Genomic DNA, 24,339 nt, shown 5'->3' on the forward strand with positions numbered 1-24,339 from the left:
GGAATTTTTATTTAATAGTTCTGCCATACTTTTGGGTCTTCCACCATCCCGTTCTCTCCTTTTAACCTTTCTATTGTTTCTTTTTGCCTAATTTTTCCATTTATGAATCTATGGAACAATTTTGGTTGCTCATTACATTTTTCGACAATATTTTTTCCGAAGTTCTTTTCCTCTTCCTTCCTCACCTTAACATATTCATTTCTCGCTGCCTTGAAGTTTTCCTTGTTTGTTGGATTCTATTTCTCCTCCACCTTTTCCATGCTCCATCTCTTTTCTCCTTTGCCCTAGCACACCTTGCATTAAACCAATCTTTCTTTCCTTCTTCTTTTGGTCTATATTTTGGGACATATTCCCTGACTCCTGTTTTGAATATTTCCAAAAATAAGTTATATTTGTCTTGCATTGTCTCTGAGTTTTCCATCTCCTCCCAGTCTACGTTTTTAAAATAGTTCTTGAGATTCTCAATATCAGCCTTTCTGTAATGTAATCGGTCTCCTTTGTATGAATCGTCTCTATCTTCCTTTCCCTCTTCTATATCCATTTCTAATATTACATGGTCACTCTTTCCCAATGGGCACTTATATCTTATATCGTCATTCATTTGTAAAAACTAGGTCCAATCTCGCCGGCTCGTCGTTTCCCCTGAATCTTGTGCATTCCTTTACTCTCTGGTCCATCATATTGTCTATCATTAGGTTTAAGAATCTTTCTCCCCAGGCTTCTTTCCCCATACCACTTTCATAATTTTCCCAGTCCACTTCTTTACAGTTGAAATCTCCTACTAATATAACTTTTCTCCTTTCTTTAACGATTCTCATTAGACTCTTTATTGTGTCATCTATCATGTCTTTATATTCTTGATTGGTCCATGAATTTGTTTTGGTGGCACATATGTTACAATGATTGTTATCTCTTTTTTATTAATATGCATCTTAATATACAATACTTCTGCTTTTCCTTCCCCACATTCCACTTGATTGATCACTATCTCCTTCCTTAACATTATCATGACTCCTCCTCCTCCTTTACCCACTCTGTCTCTTCTCCATACATTATACCTATTATCCAAGACTATTTTGATTTCCTCATTTAGTTTTGTTTCAGCCAGGCATACAATATCTGGATTTTCTTTCCTTATGTAATCTCTTAATTCTAATTTACTTGATAAAACCCGTCTATGTTCGTATACATCATTTTTAGTGTTTTGCCTTTATCATTTTAGTTAAACTTGTTCCACTTTTTCTCTTCCTTCTCGTTTATATACCATTTCCTTATCCTGTCTCCTAGAATTCTCCAAAAAAATGCCTTCTTCTCCTCTTCTGACCTTTCATTATTCTTTTCCCTTACTGCTGCTGCCAGTTCATTGTATCTCTTCTTTTCTTCCTCATTTCTATTTTTCTTTATATAGATATCCTTGCAGCCTTCTGTTTCTCTAAGTTTTGTTGTTCTATATAATATTTCTTCTGTTGTGTGTGTGTGTGTGTGTGTGTGTGTTTACCTAATTGTATTTACCTAATTGTAACATACGGAAAAGAGCTATGCTCGTGTTGTCCCGTCTCCATATCTATTAATGTCCAGCTTTTTCTTAAAATCATGAATATTCCTTGCGTTGACCACTTCCACGTCTAAACTATTCCATGCTTCCACCCTTCTATGAGGAAGCTATATTTTTCACATCTCTCCTATAAGTGGCCATTTTAGTTTTTCCCATGCCCTCTCGACATTCTTCCATTCCACATACACAGATCTTCCCTATCCATTTTTCCATGCCAATCATCACTCTGTATATTGCTATCAGGTCTCCCCTTTCTCTTCTGTTTTCCAGGGTTGGAAGTTGCATTCTTTTCAGTCTGTCTTCATAAGTCAAATCTCTTAAGTCAGGCACCATTTTCGTTGCAGCCCTCTGTACTTTCTCTAGTTTCCTTATGTGTTTCTTTAAGTTCGGAGCCCACTGTATTGTTGCATATTCAAGCCTCGGTCTTATCATTGCAGTAATTATTTTCTTCATCATTTCTTCATCTAGATATACGAACGCCACTCTTATGTTCCTCAATAAGTTCAATACTTCTCCAATTATTTTGTTTATATGTCTCTCTGGCGATAGGTCATTGGTAATTGTCACCCCAAGGTCTTTTTCTTCATGACTGGTTTTATGTCTTCATTTCCTATCTTGTACATACTCCTGATTCTTCTTTCACTCTTGCCAAACTCTATTTTCTTGCATTTTGTCGTGTTGAACTCCATTTGCCATGTACAGCTCCATTTCCATATTCTGTCCAAGTCTTCCTGGAGTAGTTCGCAATCTTTGTCACATCTCACTTTTCTTAACAATTTTGCATCGTCTGCAAATAGGCTCACATAACTGGACACCCCATCCACCATGTCATTTATGTAGACTGCGAACATTACTGGTGCCAACACTGATCCCTGTGGAACTCCACTCTCCACCAATCCCCATTCTGATGGTCTGTCCTTAATTATTGTTCTCATTTCTCTTCCTACCAAAAGTCTTCCATCCATTTTAGTAAACTGCCATGCACTCCTCCTACCATTTCAAGTTTCCAGATCAGTCTCTGGTGTGGTACCTTATCAAAGGCCTTTTTTAAATCCAGATATATTCCATCAGCCCAACCATCTCTTTCCTGTATTACATCTATCACCCTCGAATAGTAACATATCAGGTTTGTCGTGCATGAACGCCCTTTCCTAAAACCAAATTGACACTCACAAAGTATGTCATTTTCTCCAAGAAGTCTGTCCATCTAGTCTTCACCACCCTCTCACACATCTTAGCTACCACACTTGTAAGTGACACTGGTCTATAGTTCAATGGGTCTCTCTTGTTACCTGATTTATAGATTGGGACAATGTTAGCTCTTTTCCAGTCTTGGGGCACTACACCTTCCCTTAATGAGGCATCAATTACTTCACAAACTTTTTCTGCCAATTGCTCCTGCATTCTCTTAAAATCCATCCTGATACCCCATCAGGTCCCACAGCTTTTCTCACTTCTAAACTCCCCATCATGTTCTTGATCTCCTCCACCGTTACTTGAAACTCCTTCATAATCCCTTTCTGTTCCATTACCAGTGGTTTGTCAAAAGCAGTCTCCTTTGTGAATACCTTCCGAAAGCATCCATTCATAGCCTCTGCCATTTCCTGGGATCTTCACTGTATACTCCATTTACTTCTAAACTTTCAATACTTTCTCTATTTTTGATGTTGTTGTTCACATGTCTGTAAAAAGCCTTGGTTGGTCTTTACATTTATCAATTATATCCTTTTCTTGTTTCTTTCTTTCTTCTCTTCTAATCAACACATATTCATTTCTTGCTCTTTTGTAACTTTCCCACTGCTTAATCCGTCTTTTCCTTCTCCACCTCTTCCATGCATCCTCTTTTCTTGTTCTAGCCTTTTCACATCTATCGTTAAACCAGTCCTGCTTTCCAACTTCTCTATGTTGTCTTATTGGTACAAATTTTTCTCACCTTCTTTGTATATTTTTATAAATTCCTTCCACTTTTCATTTGCTCCTTAGCACTCTTGAATTTCATCCAATTTGTCTCTTGAAAGAATTTCTTTAGGTTTCCAAAATCTGTCTTGGCATAATTCCATCTTCCCACTTTATATTCTTCATTTCTTCTAGATTTCTCTTCGTCTATCACCTTGAACTCCAAAACTGCATGATCACTCTTTGCTAAAGGGCACTCCACCCTCATCTCCTCAATGACCATTGGCTCTGTACTAAAGACCAAGTCCAGTCTTGACGATGCTCCCTCTCCTCCAAACCTAGTATCTTCTTTGACCCACTGAGTTAACACATTTTCCATTGCCAGTGTCAATAGTGTATTTCCCCATGTTGTCTCTGATCCTTCCATTGACCAGTCCTCCCAACACACCTCTTTACAATTAAAATCTCCCATCATTATAGTTCGTTCACAGCCACCCAACATTTCTTCCAGACATGTTCCTGTATCACTTATCATTTCTTCATATTCCTGTACTGACCATGCATTTGTCTTAGGTGGTACGTACACCACTATGTAGTGCCTCTTTTTCCTTCATTAGTTTCTGCTCTGATCTTTAGCACTTCTGCCTTTCCCATACCTTTTTCACTTGATCCACCTTTATATCTTTTTAACCAGCAACATCACTCCTCCTCCCATCTTACCTACTCTATTTCTTTTCCAAACGTTATATTTCCTTCTCCAACCTTCATCAGGTCTTCTCCTCTCTCAGTTTTGTTTCAGTAAGACCCACAATATCTGGGTTCTTGTCCCTCAAGTAATCGTTGAGTTCTAAAATCCCGATATCACTCCATTTATGTTGGAATACATTACATTTCGCTCATATGTAAGTTTCTTTAGTCCTTTCTTGCTGTACTTTTCTGGGTTATGAACCACTTCCTCAGTCTCATATCCAAGATTCTCCAGAAAAACTCTTTCTTCTCTCTTCTGTCCTCTCTTCATTTTTTCAAAGCCTCCTTTCTCAACTCATTTAACATTTCTCTTTCCTTTTCACCGAGATCTCTTCTCAACCAAATCTTCCTTGTTGTTTCCTGCTGGGCTAGCCTCCATGACTTCTCCACCAATTCATCTACATCCTTTTGTGACTTAAGTTTGATTCTTATTGGCCTCATACCTTCTCTTGTGAACTTTCCAATTCTATGGAAGTCCTCTATTTCTTGTACTAGGTCTTTTCCTCCTCTTGCACCACATTAATGATATTATTTATCACCTTTTTATGTTTTCTCTCTCTCCATTTTACTCGGTGTCTTATCCTCCTCCACACCAAATATCACCACACATCTCTTTTTGTCTACAGTTTCCCTCACCAATGTCTCATTTGACTTAATAACCTTCACCACTTTCTCAGCTATCTTCTCTTCTATGATCTGTTGATCTATAATTTCAGCAAGGCCCAAAGTTTTCTCCCCTGACTCTTTGATTTCCTTTTCCAGACTTGCAACTTTGTAATTTACCTCCTTTCTTTCCACTTCCTGACTTTTTTCCATTCAGCCTGCTTCTCCATCACTTTTCCTAGAGATTCTCCACATTTTTCGCAATTCACTTTAATTAGCTTAACTTCCTCTTTCAGTGCTGCATTTTCCTTCTTCATATCGGCACAGTCTCTCTTTACATTGTCATAACTCGTTTCCAGGCCCTCATACTTTTCAAACAGTTTTCAATTTTACCTTCTAACTCCAGAATTTTCTTCACATAAGCGCTCTTCTCCATTATTCCTTGAAACCCTGTGAAGTCTGATTCCTCTTTCGAGTTCACGGCCGCCATGTTGCGCAGACGTAAACAAACCAGCTGATGGCTCAAACGCAGGCTACAGTTTATATTTACCTTCACTGGACATTATTTTGCTAATCAACAGTTAACATGACTATATGGAGACGGGACAAACATTACCAGCTCCTTTCCCACCTTGGTTACTCTTAGGTAACTGTAGAATTATAGATGATTGCTCTGGAGCTCAGCGACCACCTCCGCCATCGGCGATGTCCCGTGTGTGTGTGTGTGTGTATATATGTATATATATATATATATATATATATATATATATATATATATATATATATATATATATATATATATATATATTATTTATTTAATTATTTATTTATTTATTTATTATTTTCAGCCTGTCATGGGCCTCAATTATAATTGCACTTTTCTCTTTTCTAGCATCAGTATCACACCAAAATTGACGACCTCATTGAAAGAACCAGCACATCCATGACTCAGGGAATGGCAGACAAGCTGCTTTCAGTACTTGATTCAGTTATATCCAAACTGGGCAGGTACGATGAAGGCAGCTTCATTGGGTCAATACTGTCTTTTACGGTAGGTGTATATGATACTTGTGATGGGTATGACAAAGCTGTGTAATTATGTTGTTTTACAGGAAACTAGAATATGTATATCATATTCCAAAGAATGACTCAATAAAGAATATTTCATCCTTGTTTGGATTCAAGTGTATAAGCAGTGGTTCCCAAACTTTTTGCTGTCATTTCCCCCTGCACCCAGTTCAACCAACCAGATTTCCCCCTTCATGTGTATGAGAGAAAGAGCAGTTAAAACACTCTGAGACTATTTACTAATTTATTTTTCAAATATACAAATATACTGATAAACTTATAGTTACAGAGTAAAGTGGATAGAGAGTAGTTAGTAACAACTAAACATAGCCATAGAGAGTGGTTAGTAACAAATACAAGGATTTTTTTTAGTTAGTAGGTAGTGTAATTATTTCCCCCCTGGTAGCTTCAAATTTCTCCCCAGAGAAAATTTTCCCCAGTTTGGGAACCACTGGATAAAGGATACCGTGAAAATACACCTGCTTGCATACCATAGCATTTCATTATATTGCAACTTTTTGGAGACAGTGAGCAATTAATTGTGGTAGAGGGAAGGAGTTTGCTTCCCCTATCAAAAATGGTACAGATCTTATAAATTTTTTGATGTAGACAGTTTTATATTGTTTAACTGAAAGAAAAGATTATCAGCAATAACTTTATTGAAGTTACACTTCATAATAACATGTGAAAGAACTTGAATTTTTCCATAACTAAATGTAGTATATTGACTAGGAATTAAGATTTAAATACTGTATTTATCTTAGTTGCTTTCAAGACCTGCAAACCTTATTATCACCAGCATTGGATAAATTGAGAATTTCAGATGTAAACAACCACAATGAAGAGATATTGCTTCATTTGGCAAAAATCTTCTTCTTCTTCTTGGGGGTTTGTTGGGGCCGTGCAGGCTGTGTGTCACAGCCTCTAGTGCCCCAAAGGTCCGGGATGCGAAGGGGATGTAGTCAGGCTATATGCGGTGAAGTTGATTTGTTTTGTGTAGGAAGGTCCTGGTGAGGTTGAGTGTCTTGAAAGCCTGATAGGTATTTGTGCAGCCACCCAGGAGGTCAGTCAGTGTTGGCCTGTGTGGGTGAATGGCAGACAGTGAGTGGAGGAGGGCCACACGGTGTGAGTGGTGCCGAGGGCAGTGCAGCGGCAGGTGTTCTGGGGTGTCAGGCTGGGTATGGCACCAGGGGCAGTGGGGAGAGTCAGTCATGCCCAGCCTGTGTAGGTGGGCATTGAGGCGGGTGTGGCCGATTCTGAGTCTGGTGATGGCTGTGTCCAGTGCCCGGTTGGGGGAGTAGGTCCACCAGTGGTGTCTTGTGTCCTGTCTAATGTGTCCCAGTGAGGTGTAATGTAAAGCATCAGTTAATGTTGTGTCCCAGTGTGGTAAAAATCTTTTCCTAGTTGTCCTACATCTGTTATGTTGTCCTCTTGTGGTTAATCAGAGGTAATCATATACAGGGCTATCCCATGCTGTGTCCTTAATCTGTTCCATGACCCTGGGCACAATATGATATGTGTGCAAGCTTAATATCTGTCACATTGAAATCTATGGTAAATTAATTAATCCCTTCAAGAGAAAAATCTCCAATATCACTTACATTGCAACCAGATGGATATAGAATGGTAGTAATATGAGGTATTTGAATCATAAAGATCAGTAAATGAGGTGGAATGTTCAATCAGTGATAGTGGTAGCATGGGAGTGTGGGGTAGTAGTGTTGATGGTGAGCACACACACACACACACATGGGATGCAGTCGAGGAAGGACGCACTGGCGCCATTCTGACAATCAGCTGATCTTCACTACGTACCTGTTGTACAGTATTTACAGTGGCCTGGACAAGTAGTGTGGACTCATTTTTCATTAAATCAATTGTTAAAGAATCATGAGTAAAAAAGAGATTCCATCAAAATGCACATATGAGACTAGGGAAAGAATGAAAGCTGGTGATGACTATGTTGGTGAGGGAGAGAGCGCATTCAAAGGTTTCGATACGACGAATACTTCACTACTTAAGAGAGTGTTGAATATTGAATGTAAACTAGATAAATTGATAAAGGAGATTATGGAAATGAAAGAGAATGAAGAACAGGAAAAAGAGTTTATTAAACTGAGAGAAAGGATAAAAAAAAGTGGAAGAAAACGAAGTTAGGCTAAGAGCAGAAAACAAAGAACTGAAAAAGGAAGTAGCTAACTACAAGAAGCAGATGGAAGAAGGACTCGGTAAAGCCGAGAAAGAAAAAGAGAAGCTGAAAGATCTAGTAAACAAAGAAGAGGAAAGAATATAGAACGTGATTAAAAAAGAAGTACAAGCATGGAGAGCCCAAGATAAGAAAGATAAGGCTGATTTTCAGGAGGTGATTCAAGAACAATTAAAAGAAAAAGAAGAAAATATGACAAACAAAATTATAGGAGTCCTCAAGACAAAAGAAAATCTAGTTAGAGAAATTGCAGAAAAAAAGAAGAGTGTAGTCGTATTTGGAATAAAAGAAAAAAATGTAAAATATAGACCAAGAAGAGAAAAAGAAGAAATGAAATCAGTCAAAGACCTACTAAAAAATCTAAATGATGAAGATAGGCAGAACTTAGAAGAGGAAGTAGAAGAAATAAACAGAATGGGACGATATCAAGAAGGAAAAATTAGACCAATTAAAATACTACTAAAATCACAATCAGCAACAGAAGAAATATTATATAGAGCAACAAAACTCAGAGAAACAGAAGGCTGCTATATATATATATATATATATATATATATATATATATATATATATATATATATATATATATATATATATATATATATATATATATATATATATATATATATATATATATATATATTATGTCAAACTTATGTTGGTTTCAAGTTATGTCAAACTCGTAGTTACGTCAGTCCACTATAAGGCAATTTAAGATTTAAAAAAATTGAAAAGTTATAAATCGTAAAGTGCGGGATTTATTGTTATTGTTGGTGGTTACCTGTCACACCGCCCGCCTCACGCTTGAATACAATAACACCCTGCCTCAGTTCCACCACACCATCATCCCTGACAAGAGTGTTACCCTACTTATGCGTTTACTGACTCAAGTTCTTAGTATCTTGCTTAATGGCACCAAAGAGAAAACTTCTTAGTGACAGCAGTGATGCTAAGAAAAGGAAAACCATTATGCTACAAGAAAAAGAGGACATAATTAAAAGACATGAGAAGGGAGGCAGCAGCTGTGTGTGAGGGAGGGAAGAAGAAAATGGGAAGCCCGTTACCATGACAACGAGGAGGTTGATGACCTTGAGGGCTCGCACACCCATCACAACAATAACAACTCCGGAGCCTTCGCCTGGGCCACACAACACTCGCAGCTCACTTGCACCGTGTGCGCCTGTCTGCTGATCCCTATTGCCCTTTCCTATTGCATTTCCTGTCCCACTGCCCACGCTTCTACTCCCACCGCACTGCACTACGCTCCCAGCTGTCCGCCCTGTGGGCGTCACAACATTCGACCTGCCCACCCTCCTGGCGGCCTCAGGCGTCCACCCCTCTCGGCAACCTGCAGTCCTTCGCGTTCGTGGCCCTAATCAACATCAAAAACAAGCTTGTGTTTCATATTCTTACATAGTTGTAAATAATATAATAATATAACCTTTAACTTACTTGAATGACCATAAACAATGATTGGTTGAAAACTCGATAATATGCTTTGAAATGAACGGAAACTCGAGTTACGTACAAAATCGACTTACGTCATGTTTCAGGAACGTAACTCTGACGTAAACCGAGACCTTACTGTATATATATATATATATATTTACAGAAAAATAGAAATGAGGAAGAAAGGAAGAGATACAACAAAGTGGCAACAGCAGTAAGGGAAAAAAATAATGAAAGGTCAGAAAAGGATAAAAAGGCATTTTTTGTGTAGAATTCTAGGAGACAGGATAAGGAAATGGTATATAAACGAGAAGGAAGAGAAAAAAGTAGAATAAGTTTAACTAAAAATGATAAAGGCCAGAGACTAAAAATGATGTATACAAACATAGATGGGGTTTTATCAAGTAAGTTAGAATTAAGAGATTACATAAAGAAAGAAAATCCGGATATTGTATGCCTGGTTGAAACAAAACTAAATGAGGCAATCAAAATAAACTTGGATAATAAGTATAATGTATGGAGAAGAGACAGAGGGGGTAAAGGAGGAGGAGTAGTCATAATAATGTTAAGGAAGGAGATAATGATAAACCAAGTGGAATGTGGGGAAGGAAAAGCAGAAGTACTGTATGTTAAGATGCACATTAATAAAAAAAGAGCTAACAATCATTGTAACATATGTGCCACCAAAAACAAATTCATGGACCAATAAAAAATATAAAAACATGATAGATGACACAATAAGGAGTCTAACGAGAATCGTTAAAGAAAGGATAAAAGTGATATTTGTAGGAGATTTCAACTGTAAAGAAGTGGACTGGGAAAATTATGAAAGTGGTATGGGGGAAGAAGCCTGGGGAGAAAGATTCCTGAACCTAATGATAGATAATATGATGGACCAGAGAGTAAAGGAATGCACAAGATTCAGAGGAAACAACGAGCCAGCTAGATTGGACCTAGTTTTTACAAGGGGTGTACAAATGAATGATGATGTAAGATATAAGTGCCCATTACGAAAGAGTGACCATGTAATATTAGAAAATGGATATAGAAGAGGGAAAGGAAGATAGACATGATTCATACAAGGGAGACCGATTAAATTACAGAAAGGATGATAGTATTCAGAATCTCAAGAACTATTTTAAAAACGTAAACTGGGAGGAGATGGAAAACTCAGAGACGATGCAAGAGAAGTATAATTTATTTTTGGAAATATACAAAACAGGAGTCAGGGAATATGTCCCAAAATGTAGACCTAAAGAAGAAGGAAAGAAAGATTGGTTTAATGCAAGATGTGCTCGGGCAAAGGAGAAAAGAGATGGAGCATGGAAAAGGTGGAGGAGAAATAGAAATCCAATAAATAAGGAAAACTTCAAGGCAGCGAGAATTGAATGTGTTAAGGTGAGGAAGGAAGAGGAAAAGAACTTTGAAAAGGACATTGTTGAAAAATGTAAGGAGCAACCAATATTGTTCTACAGATTCATAAATGGAAAAATTAGGCAAAAAGAAACAATAGAAAGGTTAAAAGGAGAGAACGGTATAGTGGAAGACCCAAAAAGTATGGCAGAACTATTAAATGATAAATTCCAGGAGGTCTTTCTAAGGAATCCAAATTTGAAAGGCCACAGAGTAATAGAGAGAGAGAGAGTCTATATGAAAGAGATTACAGTAACCATGCTTGAAATAAAAGAGTTAATGAAAGAACTGGATGAAGAGAAGGCAATGGGACCAGATGAAGTCTCAGGCAGAATACTGAAAGTATGTAGGGAAGAACTAGCAAGTCCTATATACAACATCATAAAATGCTCAATAGAGAATGGAAAAGAGCTGAGGTGGTTCCCATATATAAGAACGGAAGGAAGGAAGAACCTTTAAATTACAGACCGGAATCACTAACTAGTGTAATATGCAAGATGTGTGAAAGAATAATAAAGAAACAATGGATCGAGTTCATTGAAGACAACAAATTAATATCAAATAGCCAATTTGGTTGTAGAAAAAGACGGTTGTGTGTAACTAATTTATTAAGTTTCTATTCTAGAATAGTTGATAGAGTACAAGAGAGAGAGGGATGGGTTGACTGTATTTATTTGGATTTAAAAAAGGTGTTTGACAAAGTGCCACATGCAAGATTACTATGGAAGTTAAAGGAGAAAAGTGGCTTAAAAGGAAGCACATTGAGATGGATAGAAAATTATTTGAGGGGGAGAGAAATAAGGACGATAGTTAAAGATATGAAGTCCAAGTGGAGAGCAGTAGAAAGTGGAGTGCCACAGGGGTCAGTATTGGCACCAATAGTTTTCCTCATTTATATTAACGACATGCCAGAAGGAGTGAACAGCTATATAAATTTGTTTGCAGATGATACGAAACTGTACAGAGTAATAAAGCAAAAGAAGGATTGTGAAATACTGCAAGAAGACCTAAATAAGATCTGGGAATGGAGTAAAAAGTGGGAATGGAATTCAATGTGAACAAAAGCCATGTCATTGAAATGGAAAAGAGTGAAAGAAGACCCGCGGGAATCTAAAAGATGGGATATGGAGTAGAACTAGAGAAAATAAAAAAGGAAAAGGACTTAGGAGTGACGATGGAAGAAAACAATCAACCAGTAAGCCATATTGATAGAATTTTTAGAGAAACATATAATTTGCTAAGGAATATTGGAGTAGCATTTCACTACATGGGCAAAGAAATGATGAAGAAATTGATGAGTACTATAATAAGACCCAGATTGGAATATGCAGGAGTAGTGTGGACCCCTCATAAAAAGAAACACATAAGAAAGTTGGAGAGACTACAAGAATGGTTCCAAAATTTGAAGGGATGACAAATGAGGAGAGACTAAAGGCTATGGATCTACCAACCCTGGAACAAAGAAGGGAGAGAGGAGATCTGATACAAGTTTATAAATTGATCAACGGAATGGACCAAGTGGATAATGAAAAAACTGATCCTGAGAGAAGAATATGACATTCGAAGCAGAAGATCACATAGTAAAAAGCTGAGAAAAGGAAGATGTCTGAGAGATGTTAAAAAATATAGTTTCTCACAAAGATGTATTGAGACGTGGAACAGTTTAAATGAAGAAGTAGTGTCTGCAACGAGTGTGCATACTTTTAAAGTAAGATTGGATAAGTATAGATATGGAGATGGGGCAACACGAGCATAAAGCCCAGGCCCTTTAAAACTACAACTAGGTAAATACACACACACACACAAAAATATAGCTTCCCTCATAGAAGGGTGGAAGCATGGAATAGTTTAGACGTGGAAGTGGTCAACGCAAGGAATATTCATGATTTTAAGAAAAAGCTGGACATTAGTAGATATGGAGATGGGACAGTACGGACATAGCTCTTTTCCCGTATGTTACAATTAGGTAAATACAATTAGGTAAATACACACACAAAGAAATGATGAAGAAATTGATAAGTACTAAAATAAGACCTAGATTGGAATATACAGGTGTTGTGTGGACCCCATAAAAAGAAACACATAAGGAAATTAGAGAGATTACAAAAAATGGCTACAAGAATAGTTCCAGAATTTTACAAAAATGGCTACAAGAATGGTTCCAGAATTTAAAGGGATGACATATGAGGAGAGACTAAAAGCTATGGATCTACCAACCCTGGAACAGAGAAGAGAGAGAGGGGATCTGATACAAGTTTATAGATTTATTAACAGAATGGATCAAGTGGATAATGAGAAACTAATCCTGAGAGAAGAATATGACATTAGAAGCACAAGATTGCATCGTAAGAAACTGAGGAAGGGAAGATGTCTCAGAGATGTTAAAAAATATAGTTTCCTGCAAAGATGTGTTGAGACTTGGAACAGTTTCAGTGAGGAAGTGGTGTCAGCAACAAGTGTGCATAGTTTTAAAGAGAAATTGGATAAGTGTAGATATAGAGATGGGGCTACACTATCATAAAGCCCAGGCCCTGTAAAACTACAACTAGGTAAATACACACAATCTCAATATTCAATAATCATTTCCTGCTTCAGTGCCCATGCTTCCTCTCTCACCATACTGCCCTACACTTCCGGCTCTCCCCGCCCTGGCCATCACAACACTCAACCTACCCACCCTCCTGGTGGTCTCAGGCATCCACCCCTCCTGGCAACCTGCTATCCTTTGCTTTATTTGTGCCTTCTTGAGGAAGACTGGCCAGCTACCATGCCTGTGATACCCACAGAGGACTATCTCAGAGCTCATAAGGATCCATAGATCTTTGCAGCCTTAACACCAGCAACAAAGCAAGCCACAGCAGTTGTTGCCCTTTTTTTTTTTTTTTTTTTTTTTTTTTTTTATATATCATGTGGGCTTTTCACGGGAATTTATGGGCTAAAGGGGATACTTTTGGGTACCCCTATCTCAAAGCCCACCGCTAGAAACTGTTGCCCAGTGAGGAAGCCCAACCTACACTCGGACCGTGGACAGGATTCGAACCCATGCGCTTGGAGACAACTCGTATCCCAAAGCACGCATGGTTCCACTGTACCACAGCGGCGTGGCGAATGCAAGAAAATAGGCATATATATATATATATATATATATATATATATATATATATATATATATATATATATATATATATATATATATATATATATATATATTATGCCTTATAAGTTCATAACCACGAGAGAATGCAGGGAAAAATAGGTGGTGGGGAGAGGAGCATGGGAGACATCTTAAGTTACTCTTGAAAACGTTTTCTATGAAAGTGCTCAGTACCAACAGATGGCAGCACTGCCACTATCCTCCAAACTTTAACCCACACCACAACCTCCTCCTTATATATTCCTTAGAACAGACGGTCTGTGGGACTCCACTGTTGGCCGCTGCACACTCTGCCTTGTTCCTCCAAAATGTTGTGTGCATGTCAGGAATGCAGCAGGGCTCTTCCTAACATCTCCCATGACACTCATACCATATGTATTATGTGTCATGGTTCCTCTACTGTTTCTTCAAGGTGTGAGGAATGTGCAGGCTGGGATGTCATGATGGTGGATTCAATCAGGGTTTATCAAGCTAATCTGGAGCGGCGCCGTACCAGATATGACTCTGCTAAGTGTCAGGGTATTGTTGGCGCTTCAGGAAGCAGGGTTGGGGCTGGTGACACACCCCACGGGATGGTACAGGTGGACTCACTATCTTTGGTGGGTTCTGTCACCTCTCAGGATTCGGCCTCCCAGGCAGTCCAGGTTCTGCCCTTGGAGGGTCATCTTGCCGCCATGTTTGCCCATGGCTTTCCACTGCAATCTATGCTTTCTGATATCGTTACTTCTCAGGTAAATTTATGTCTTAATAAGTTTGCTAAGCTTCCAGCAAGTTCGTTGTCTCAGGAAGAGTGTCTGGCTAGCTCTAGACCAACCTCCCCAAAGCCCACGGTGCCTAGCAGAGTGCAAGAGACACTCCTAGCCAAGGGGGCACAGGGAGATAGCCTGGGACATGAGCCATCGAGTATTTGTTTGGGTAAGCGTGCTGCGATGGTGGACATCCTGTTGTTCACGAAACTGTCCCAGGCCAAGGTGGGGGGAAGCGTGAGGCCTGCCTTTCTGTCGCTTCCTTCGGCTCAGGACCCAGATGTAGATATAAGTGAAGTTCTTGGCCCGCTAGCCTATCTCATACTCTTGGGTGAGGATTGGACTGCTTCTGGCGATATGTAGCATCAAGCTCATCCAGCTACTCAGTCCATGGGAGGTTGGGTGCAAGAGACAGCACCGAGTCACTCCTCTCCCCTGTCCACGGCACCCGAAGGGGGGTATCAGCAGATGGTAGCCCCATCGGCTGCACATCATCACCAGTGTTTGGCTCCACAACAACCTTCTCCACGGTAACCTTCACACCACCACTGTGCAGGTTCAGTGCTTGGCTCTCCCCCCCCCTTCTCCATGTTCCTTTCACCTCTCATCCCTCCATGTCACTGGGTGGGTATTGGGAATTGGTTGGTAGGGAAAAGGAGGACGATTCCTTGGGTTTAGGAGACCGTCTTCTGGAGTCTTCTCCTGCCTTCACAGCCATGATGGACTTCATCTGTGAGAAGTTTCCAGAAGCCAGCAGTCTGGTGGTACAGAACTCCACCCCTTTCTCCCGGGCATGTTCGTTTAAGGCGTGCACATCCTAAAGATTTCACGATGTCTCAAGCCTCGGAGGCGTTGACACGTGCTAACGAGTCCTCTAGGCTTTCTTTTGCCAAGTATCCTGCCAGGCAATACTACAGAAGTTATAGGACTAGCATTGATGAAGGTAGAAACCTCCCTGCAAAGGTGAACCCTGAATTGGTTGAACACCTGACTGTGTATGGTGATCTATGGGTCTCGTTTTCTCAAGGGGAGATGATGCACCTTGAGGAGGCTCTTCTCACCACTCAGGACACACAGAACTTCCTGTTTTGGTTAATGGGTACCTTCTGTTCCCTCACGTCATCAGGTGAGGGCCTTTCTGTTCATGGGCCCATGCTACACCAACTTACGCACAGCATTCAACATGCTATGGTGGACCAAGCCAGGATCACGGCCTTTGCTCTGGCCAACGACAAGGGCAGCAAGGAGGCTCCTATCTCTCACATCTTCCCCACCGGTTTAGTTTGGCTTTTAAGGCCAAGCTACGCTGTTCACATGTGGACTCAGATCTGCTGTTCGACTTGGCTAGTGTGGAGGAGGCCATTGGTCAAGCACGGCAGGCAGCTTCAGTTCCGCTCACTGAGGTGGCAGCTAAGGCTCTCATCAAAGCGAAGCCAAGACCAGGAGCACCACTTGTAGAGAAACATCCACGATCTTCCACCTCTGCTGATTCTCGCCCTTGTCCTGGTCCAACACAGCAATGGTTCTCCAAACCGTACTTTCAACCTAGCACTTCTCACAATTCTGGACATCCCTCTTCGAGACAGTCATATATCCGGACATTTCGGAAATGACTCTCCTTCTCCAACTTCTTCAATTGAAGGCTGCCTTGCCTGACATCTGCCTGCCTGGGAGGACATAGGGGCGGAAGAGTGGGTTCTATGGGTTCTTCGCGAGGGGTAAAAGATACCTTTCCACTCCTTTCCTCCGGTGTCTCGGGTGCCTCAGCACTGGCTCTTACTCGACAGATTCCAAGTGAGGCAGGGCTCTGACAGAAGAAGTAACAGTTCTCTTCAACAAGGGCGCAGTGGAGGAAGCTCTTCCTACACACGGGTTCTACAGTCAGCTGTTCGTGGTTCCCAAGGTGACAGGAGGATTTTATTTGATCATCGACCTCTCCTTCCTCAATCAACACATTACCACAACGAAGTTCAAGATGGAAACCGTCCACACGGTACTGGCTGCCGTCTGCTGACACAATTGGATGGTGTTCGTCGACCTGAAGGACGCCTACCTGCAAGTTCCTGTCCATCCCCAGAGCAGACAGTTCCTTTGTTTCGGTTGGGGCGGACATACACTCCAGTTCTGAGTTTGACCTGTCTATGGTTCCCCAAGTATTCACCAGGATTATGGCACCTGTTTTCACAGAGTTACACAGGCGGGGCATCTGCATCCTACAGTATCTGGACGACTGGCTTCTTCTGGTGTCATCTTACCAAGAGGCTCTCAACTCAACCCAAGACCTGCTTCAGCTTTGTGCCCACCTCAGGATCTGCATCAAATTGCAACAAATCTTGCTTTTGGCCAGCTCAGGAGATTGTCTACTTGGGAGTCAACATTCAAACTCCTCTTTTGAAGGCTTTCCCGACTGAGTCTTGGGGTGGACAATCTTCTCTCTCATCTACAAGCTTTCATGGATTCACAACTCCCGACCGCCAAAGAGTGGTTAACTCTGCTGGGTCACATGGCTTTCCTCATTCGCCTGGATTTAGGGGCTCAGTTGCGTATGCAGAGCCTACAGTTTTGCCTTCGCTCTCAATGGTCTAGCTCAATGCAAGACAACTCGATCTGGATCAGCTGGACTCCCGACAATCTTGTGGACCTACAGTGTTGGACGATGGAATGCAATCTTCTTGCCGGCAGGGACCTCCAGGACCTGATGCCAGATTTTCTGCTGTACACAGATGCCTCCACACATGGTTGGGGCTGCACTCTCCTTCATTACACCATGGGTGGACTGTGGTCTGAAGACGAAGCAGCTCTTCACATCAATGTTCTGGAACTCTGAGCAGTTCGGCTCGCTCTACTACACCTCCAACACGTCCTCCAGGGCAAGATGGTGGGAGTGTTTGCAGACAATATCACATCTCTGGCTATCTCTCTCACCACGGGGGCACTCACTCTTCAACACTCAACAATGAGGCGCAGCAGACATTGCATTGGGTAGAGGACAGAGTTATTGTTCTCAGGCCTCAGTTCATCAGTGGGTCTCACAACATGGTGGCAGATTTGCTCAGCTGGGAGTCACAGGTCATTTCCATAGAGTGGACTTTTCACCACATTGTATGTCTGGCTCTGTGGCAACTTTAGAGGAATTCTGTCATGGATCTCTTCGCCACCAGCCAGAACTTAAGGCTCCCTGCATTTGTCTCTCCATTTCCAGACCCTATGGCAATTGCCACAGATGCTTTTCTCTTCCCTTGGGATCACATGTATCTGTATGCTTTTCCACCGTTTCTGGCAATCAGGTAACTTCTGTCCAAGCTCTGGTTGTCACAGGGGACATCCATCATCTTCATTGTACCATTCTTGCCATGCAAGGAAATGTTTCCATATTTGCTGCAGGTGACTGTCGATGCTCCCTGCTTCCTCCCGACATGGACAGACCTTCTGCGGCAGTCTCACTTTCATCGCTTCCACACCTGTCTCCATGCACTTTGGCTGACTGCATGGAAACTATCCTGTAACTCCTCCATTATCAAGGCTATTCCCGAAGAGTTGCGAAGTTCCTGGCGGGATCTCAATGGCGTTCAATCATTGTGAACTACCAATATAAGTGGAACCGTTACCATCAGTGGTGTCACCAGAAGGGACACACTGCTTCGACGCCCTCCAGTCAAAAATTTGTTGACTTCCTTCTCCACTTGCATCAGGACTATCATCTTTCACTATCCACAGTGAAAGGATACAAGGCTATGCTTAACAGCTTCTTCCATCTGAAAGGTTTTGGACTTTCTTCTCAACCTTATGGGAGGTCATTCATGTCTGTGGGTAGAGAGTATGCAGGCCGATGCCCACAGTGCCCCCTTGGAATGTGGACATTGTCTTATGCCACCTTGTCGGCACTCCCTTGCAGCCATTAGACCAGTCATCTCTCTGGCTCTTGACCCAGAAGACTCCCTTTCTCCTGGCTCTGGCAACAGCCAAGAGAGTTGGGGAAATTCGGGCTCTCTCCACTCTCGTTGTAGTTCAGGATCACGACATGGTGTTGTTTTATCTTGCTGAGTTTGTGGTCAAGACGGAGATTCCATCTGATCCACTTCCCCGGGAGTTCGTCCTGACAAGTCTTTCTGAGGCTGTCTGCTCTAATGACGATGAATGGCCCCTCTGTCCTGTTCGTGCTCTGCGGTGGTACCTTCACAGGGCACAGTCCCCATCTAGGCCTAGGTACCTTTTCCTCTCGGTTCGGGACCCCACTCATCCCCTCTCCAAGACGGCCATCTCTTACTTCCTCCAGCAGTTGATACGGGCTGCTCATCAGGATTTTTCAATCATCTGAGAGCTACACTTTGGGTAAGAGCACACAACATGTGGAATGTGGCAATGTTGTTACTGTGGTCCATTAACAAGGCAGTGGCTGACGTAACAGCAGTGGCCTGCTGGCGAACGCAATCTGTTTTTGCCACTCACTACCTTAAGGCAGTCCACAGGGTCCAGGACGGGATCGTCTCCCTGGGACCCGTTGTGGCGGCTGGCAGCATCATCCCTTAAGGTCTGTTGCTTTGTGCCACATCCTTGCACTCTCCAAACTAGTTTGAGGATCATGGCATGGATCTGTTGGGAGACACTATGATGGCACTACCCAGTGTTCTTCCTGCGTGACTTCCACACATGCCTGGACGTTTTCACCCATGGTCAACTTCCAACTTGGCAGTGCCCCACTACCTAAATGTGGGAATCTGCCTATAGTAGAAGAAACAGGTCTTACATGAAATAAATGACATTTTTATAACTACTGTAAAATGTATTTTTTCACTTACCTGTTCCTTCTACACACGCTCCTGCCCTTTCTTCCCACACAATGCTTCTCTTCTAAGTTGTTTTTTTCTCACGATCATAGAGAAGTAGGGTGTGAAGATGGCTACTGCAGGGAGGAATAGGAAAACAGCACATCAACTTCCGCACAGAGGGAGTTGATTTTTTAGTCACTGACAGACTCAAGGATGCAATGCATTTATAGCCTATGGTAGAAGGAACAAGTAAGTGAAAAAATACATTTTAGTTATAAAAATGTCATATTTTGATATGATAATGGTGACTAATATTAAAGTGGTATTTCAATACATGGACAAAGATATCGTGAAAAAAATTATTACAAGCATGATATGTCCAAAATTGAAATACCCAGCAGTGGTGTGGTCACCGAGGTTGAAAAAGATATAAGATTAGAATGGATCCAGAAGATAGCTACAAAGATGGTGCTGGAACTAAAGGACCTAATATATAAGGAAAGGTTGAAGGAAATGGGACTGCCAACCTTACAAGATAGAAGAAAATGAGGAGACCTAAAAGCAATGTATGAAATAGTAAATGGCTTTGAAAAGATTGACAAGGAAGACCTGGTGCTGGTGACAGAAGAATCTGGAAGGGTAACATGTAAAGAAGATTAAGATGATGCAGTGTGTGAAGGAGATTGGAAAATACAGTTTCCCACACAGAATGGTGGAAAGTAGAATGCAATGAGTGAAATTTTTACAGCACATAATGTGCATAACTTTAAAAAAAAATTGGATAAAAGGTAACATGGAGACAGGACACTCTGAGCCCTGCTCAAACACTGTACAGTACAACTAGGAAAATACACACTGTTGTGTGGTGGTGTGGTTGCTGAGCTTGAAAAGGGATACAAGAAACTTAGAACGGATCCAAAGGATAACTACAAAGATGGTGCCAGAAATAAAGGACGTAACATATGAAGAAAGGCTGAAGGAAATGGGACTGCCAGCTTTACAAGATAGAAGAGAAAGAGGGAGCCTAATAACAATGTATAAAATAGTTAATGGCATTGAAAAGATAGACAAGCAAGATTTGGTGCTGGTAGCAGAAGAAGCTGGAAGGACAAGAGGACATACAAAGAACGTCAGGAAGAGGCAGTGTGTGAAGGATATTGGAAAATACAGTTTTCCTTATGGAACGGTGTAAAAGTGGAATGCTTTCGATGATGTTGTTGCAGCACATAATGTGCATAGTTTTAAAGAAAATTGAGATAAATGGAGATATGGAGACACGACACTATGAGCCGTGCTCAAACCCTGTACAGTACAACTAGGTAAATACACATGCACTGCCAATCTTACAAGATAGAAGAGAATGTATAAAATAGTAAATGGCATTGAAATTATTGACAAGGAAGACCTGGTGCTAGTGACAGGAGAAGCTGGAAGGACAAGAGGATATGTAAAGAAGATATGGATGAGGCAGTGTATGAAGGATATTGGAAAATACAGTTTTCCACATGAATGATGGAAAAGTGGAATGCATTTAGTGATGAAGTTGTTACAGCACATAATGTGCATGATTTTAAAGAAAAAATTAGATAAATGGAGACATGGAGACAGGACACTATGAGCCCCACTTGAACCCTGTACAATATAACTAGATAAATACACACACACACACACACACACACACACACACACACACACACACACACACACGAGACGCGGTAGAAGGACGCAATACCGTCGCTCCCGAGAATCAGCTGATCTTCACTACCTTTGTTTGGGTTTACAGTGGCCTGGGCAAAAAGTGTGGACCCATTTTTTTTTTTCATGAATACAGTGTTAAATATTAATGAGTGAGAAAGATATTCCATCTAAATGCAGGTATGTGACAAGGGAAAGAATGAAAGCTGATGATGACAATGTTGGTGAGGGAGAAAGAGAATTTGAAGGCTTTGATACGGCGCAAACTTCACTATTTGATAGAGTCTTGACTATCGAACGTAAATTAGATAAATTGTTAAAGGAGAGTATGGGAATGAAAGAAAATGAAGAACAGGATAAAGAGCTCCAGAAATTGAAAGAAAGGATAAAAAGAGTGGAAGAAAACGAAACTAGGCTAAGAACAGAAAATGAAGAATTAAAAGTCCAAATAGCGAACTACAAGAAATTGATGGAAGAAGGACTTGGTAAAGCCAAGAAAGAAAAAGAGAAGCTAAAAGATCTAATTAACAAAGAAGAAGAAAGAGTACAAGACGTGATTAAAAAAGAAGTACAAGCATGGAGAATCCAAGATAAGAAAGACAAGGAATCATTTCAAGAAGTATTTCAAGAACAGTTAAAAGAAAGAGATGAAAATATGACAAGCAAAATGATAGGAGTCCTCAAGAAAAAGAAAATTTAGTAAGAGAAATTGCAGAAAAAGAAGTGTAATTATTTTTGGACTGAAAGAAAAAATGTTGAATATAGACCAAGAAGGGAAAAAGACGAAATGAAATCAGTAAAAGACCTACTAAAACATCTGAATGACGAGGATAGACAGAACTTAGAAGAGGAAGTAGAAGAAATCCATAGAATGGGACCATATCAAGAAGGAACAGTGAGACCAATTAAGATATTACTAAAATCACAAGCAGCAGCAGAAGAATACTACAGTACCCTCCCGAGTTTAGCGCTATCCGAGTTTCGCGATCCTCGAGTTTGGCGCTTAGTCCTAAATTCTTACCATCCCGAGTTTGGCGCTGTATCGCCCCGAGTTTCGCGCTGCTTTGACAAGTATCGGTCGTGTTTACTTCCGGGCGGCGTCACATATGCTGCCCCAAGACTCCTGCAGTTGGCTGACTGAGCTGACCACGTGTGCACGCGTCCTTAGCCCTCTTCCACCAGCATCTTGATAGTTCTTATATGCCACTGAGCACTGCACCACAGGTTGGAGCCCTGCATAACTCACGAGCAATGCATCAGACAGGTGAGGCAAGCTCCCATACCGTGTTGCAAGCACCAGGTAGATCCAAGGAAATTATGACAGCACAGAATTTCTTTCGTAATTTTGATATCAAGAAAGCTGTGGACTTAATGGTGGAATGCTGGAACTTTGTCAATGCTGCTACAGTGAAACACGGTTGGAGGAAAGTTTTCCCATGGATCGAGGCAGAAACGAGTAGCGGTGCCCGTGAGCTCAGTACAACACAGGAGAGACAGAGTGTAGCGGCCGCTATGGGCTCACTGCTTCAGCTGGCCAAAACATTACCCATCAGTGGGTATGACATTGTCAGTGCTGCTGACATAGAAAATCTTATTGGAGAGAGAGTCGCCGAACCTAGTGCGGAAGACATGCTTGAAGAGGAGCACGAGGAAGAAGAAAAAGAAGAAGAAAAGGAAAAGGAAGATGAGCTAACTGTTTTCCAATTAACAGAAAAATTAAAGGAGGCCATTTGCAATTTTTATTCAAATTCTGACCGACGTGTGACATGCATCCACGCAGTTCAAAAGGGATTAAATTAATACAAACAGATGTACGAAGCACGAATGAAAAAAGGCCTTGATCACAAGATACTTCAGTAACCGTGACAAGCGAGAAGAAACACCACCTGCTGTTGTTGCTGAGAAGGATGATGATGGTGATGAGCTGCTGGTCGACGATAATGTAGCCACCGTGGATTTGGGCAACGAATTTGAAGGCTTTGCGCTAGCGGACCATGCCCCAGAGTGAGATTATGTGCTGTTAGAGTTCTTATTATTTCTTTTCTCTTTTTGTTCTTTTCAAAAAAGTGTGTATCCCAGTTTTTTTCGTCTTAACAAGAGCATTCTTCACAAACTGAATACACCCACCAATTTATCGGTATTTTGAAATAAGGGAGTAAAGTGGGGAAGAAAAAAAATCAGCTTCGTCCTGGACCAGAATGAATAAGCGTTTTTACATTGTTTTCAATACCCCGAGTTTAGCAAACCTCGAGTTTGGCGCTATATCTTAAGAAGAAAGCAAACGCTAAACTCGGGAGGGTACTGTATATAGAAAAACAAAACTCAGAGAAACAGAAGATTGCAGAGATATATATATAAAGAAAAATAGAAACGAGGAGGAAAGGAAGAGACACAATGAACTGGTGGCAGAAGCAAGAGAAAAAAATAATGAAAGGTCAGAGGAGGAGAAGAAGGCATTTTTTTGGAGAATTATAGGAGACCGGGTAAGGAAATGGTATATAAAAGAGAAACAAGAGAAAAAAATGGAGCAAGTTTAACTAGAAATGATAAGAACAGGAGATTAAAAATGACGTATACAAACATAGATAGGATTTTATCTAGTAAATTAGAATTAAGAGATTACATAAAGAAAGAAGAACCAGATATTGTATGCCTGGTGGAAACAAAGCTAAATGAGGCAATAAAAATAGACATAGATAAAAGGTATAATATATGGAGGAGAGACAGAGTGGGTAAAGGAGGAGGAGGAGTCATGATGATGTTAAGGAAGGAGATAGTGGTAAATCAAGTGGAGTTTGGGGAAGGAAAATCAGAAATACTGTATGTTAAGATGCATATTAACAAAAAGGAGTTAACAATCATTGGAACATATGTGCCACCAAAACAAACTCATGGACTAACCAAGAATATAGAGACATGATAGATGACACAATAAGGAGTCTTACAAGAATCATTAAGGAAAGGAGAAAAGTGATATTGGTAGATTTCAACTGTAGAGAGGTAGACTGGGAAAATTATGAAAGTGGTATGGGGAAAGA

At 40.8% G+C, this 24,339-nt stretch overlaps 1 protein-coding gene across 19 annotated transcripts in view; it reads left to right on the forward strand.

Annotated features, from left to right (window-relative positions):
* The window catches only part of LOC123517573 (calcium-dependent secretion activator-like), a 1,686,808-nt gene that overhangs the window by 1,339,177 nt on the left and 323,292 nt on the right, over window positions 1–24,339 (forward strand). For all 19 annotated transcript variants that reach the window (XM_045277817.1, XM_045277814.1, XM_045277824.1 and 16 more), the window contains one exon: window positions 5,694–5,852. In XM_045277817.1, coding sequence (XP_045133752.1) covers window positions 5,694–5,852 — 159 coding nt within the window. The remainder of the gene's footprint in view (window positions 1–5,693; window positions 5,853–24,339) is intronic.

This window comes from Portunus trituberculatus, chromosome 42 (genome assembly GCF_017591435.1).
Source record: "Portunus trituberculatus isolate SZX2019 chromosome 42, ASM1759143v1, whole genome shotgun sequence".
Lineage (NCBI taxonomy): Eukaryota > Metazoa > Arthropoda > Malacostraca > Decapoda > Portunidae > Portunus > Portunus trituberculatus.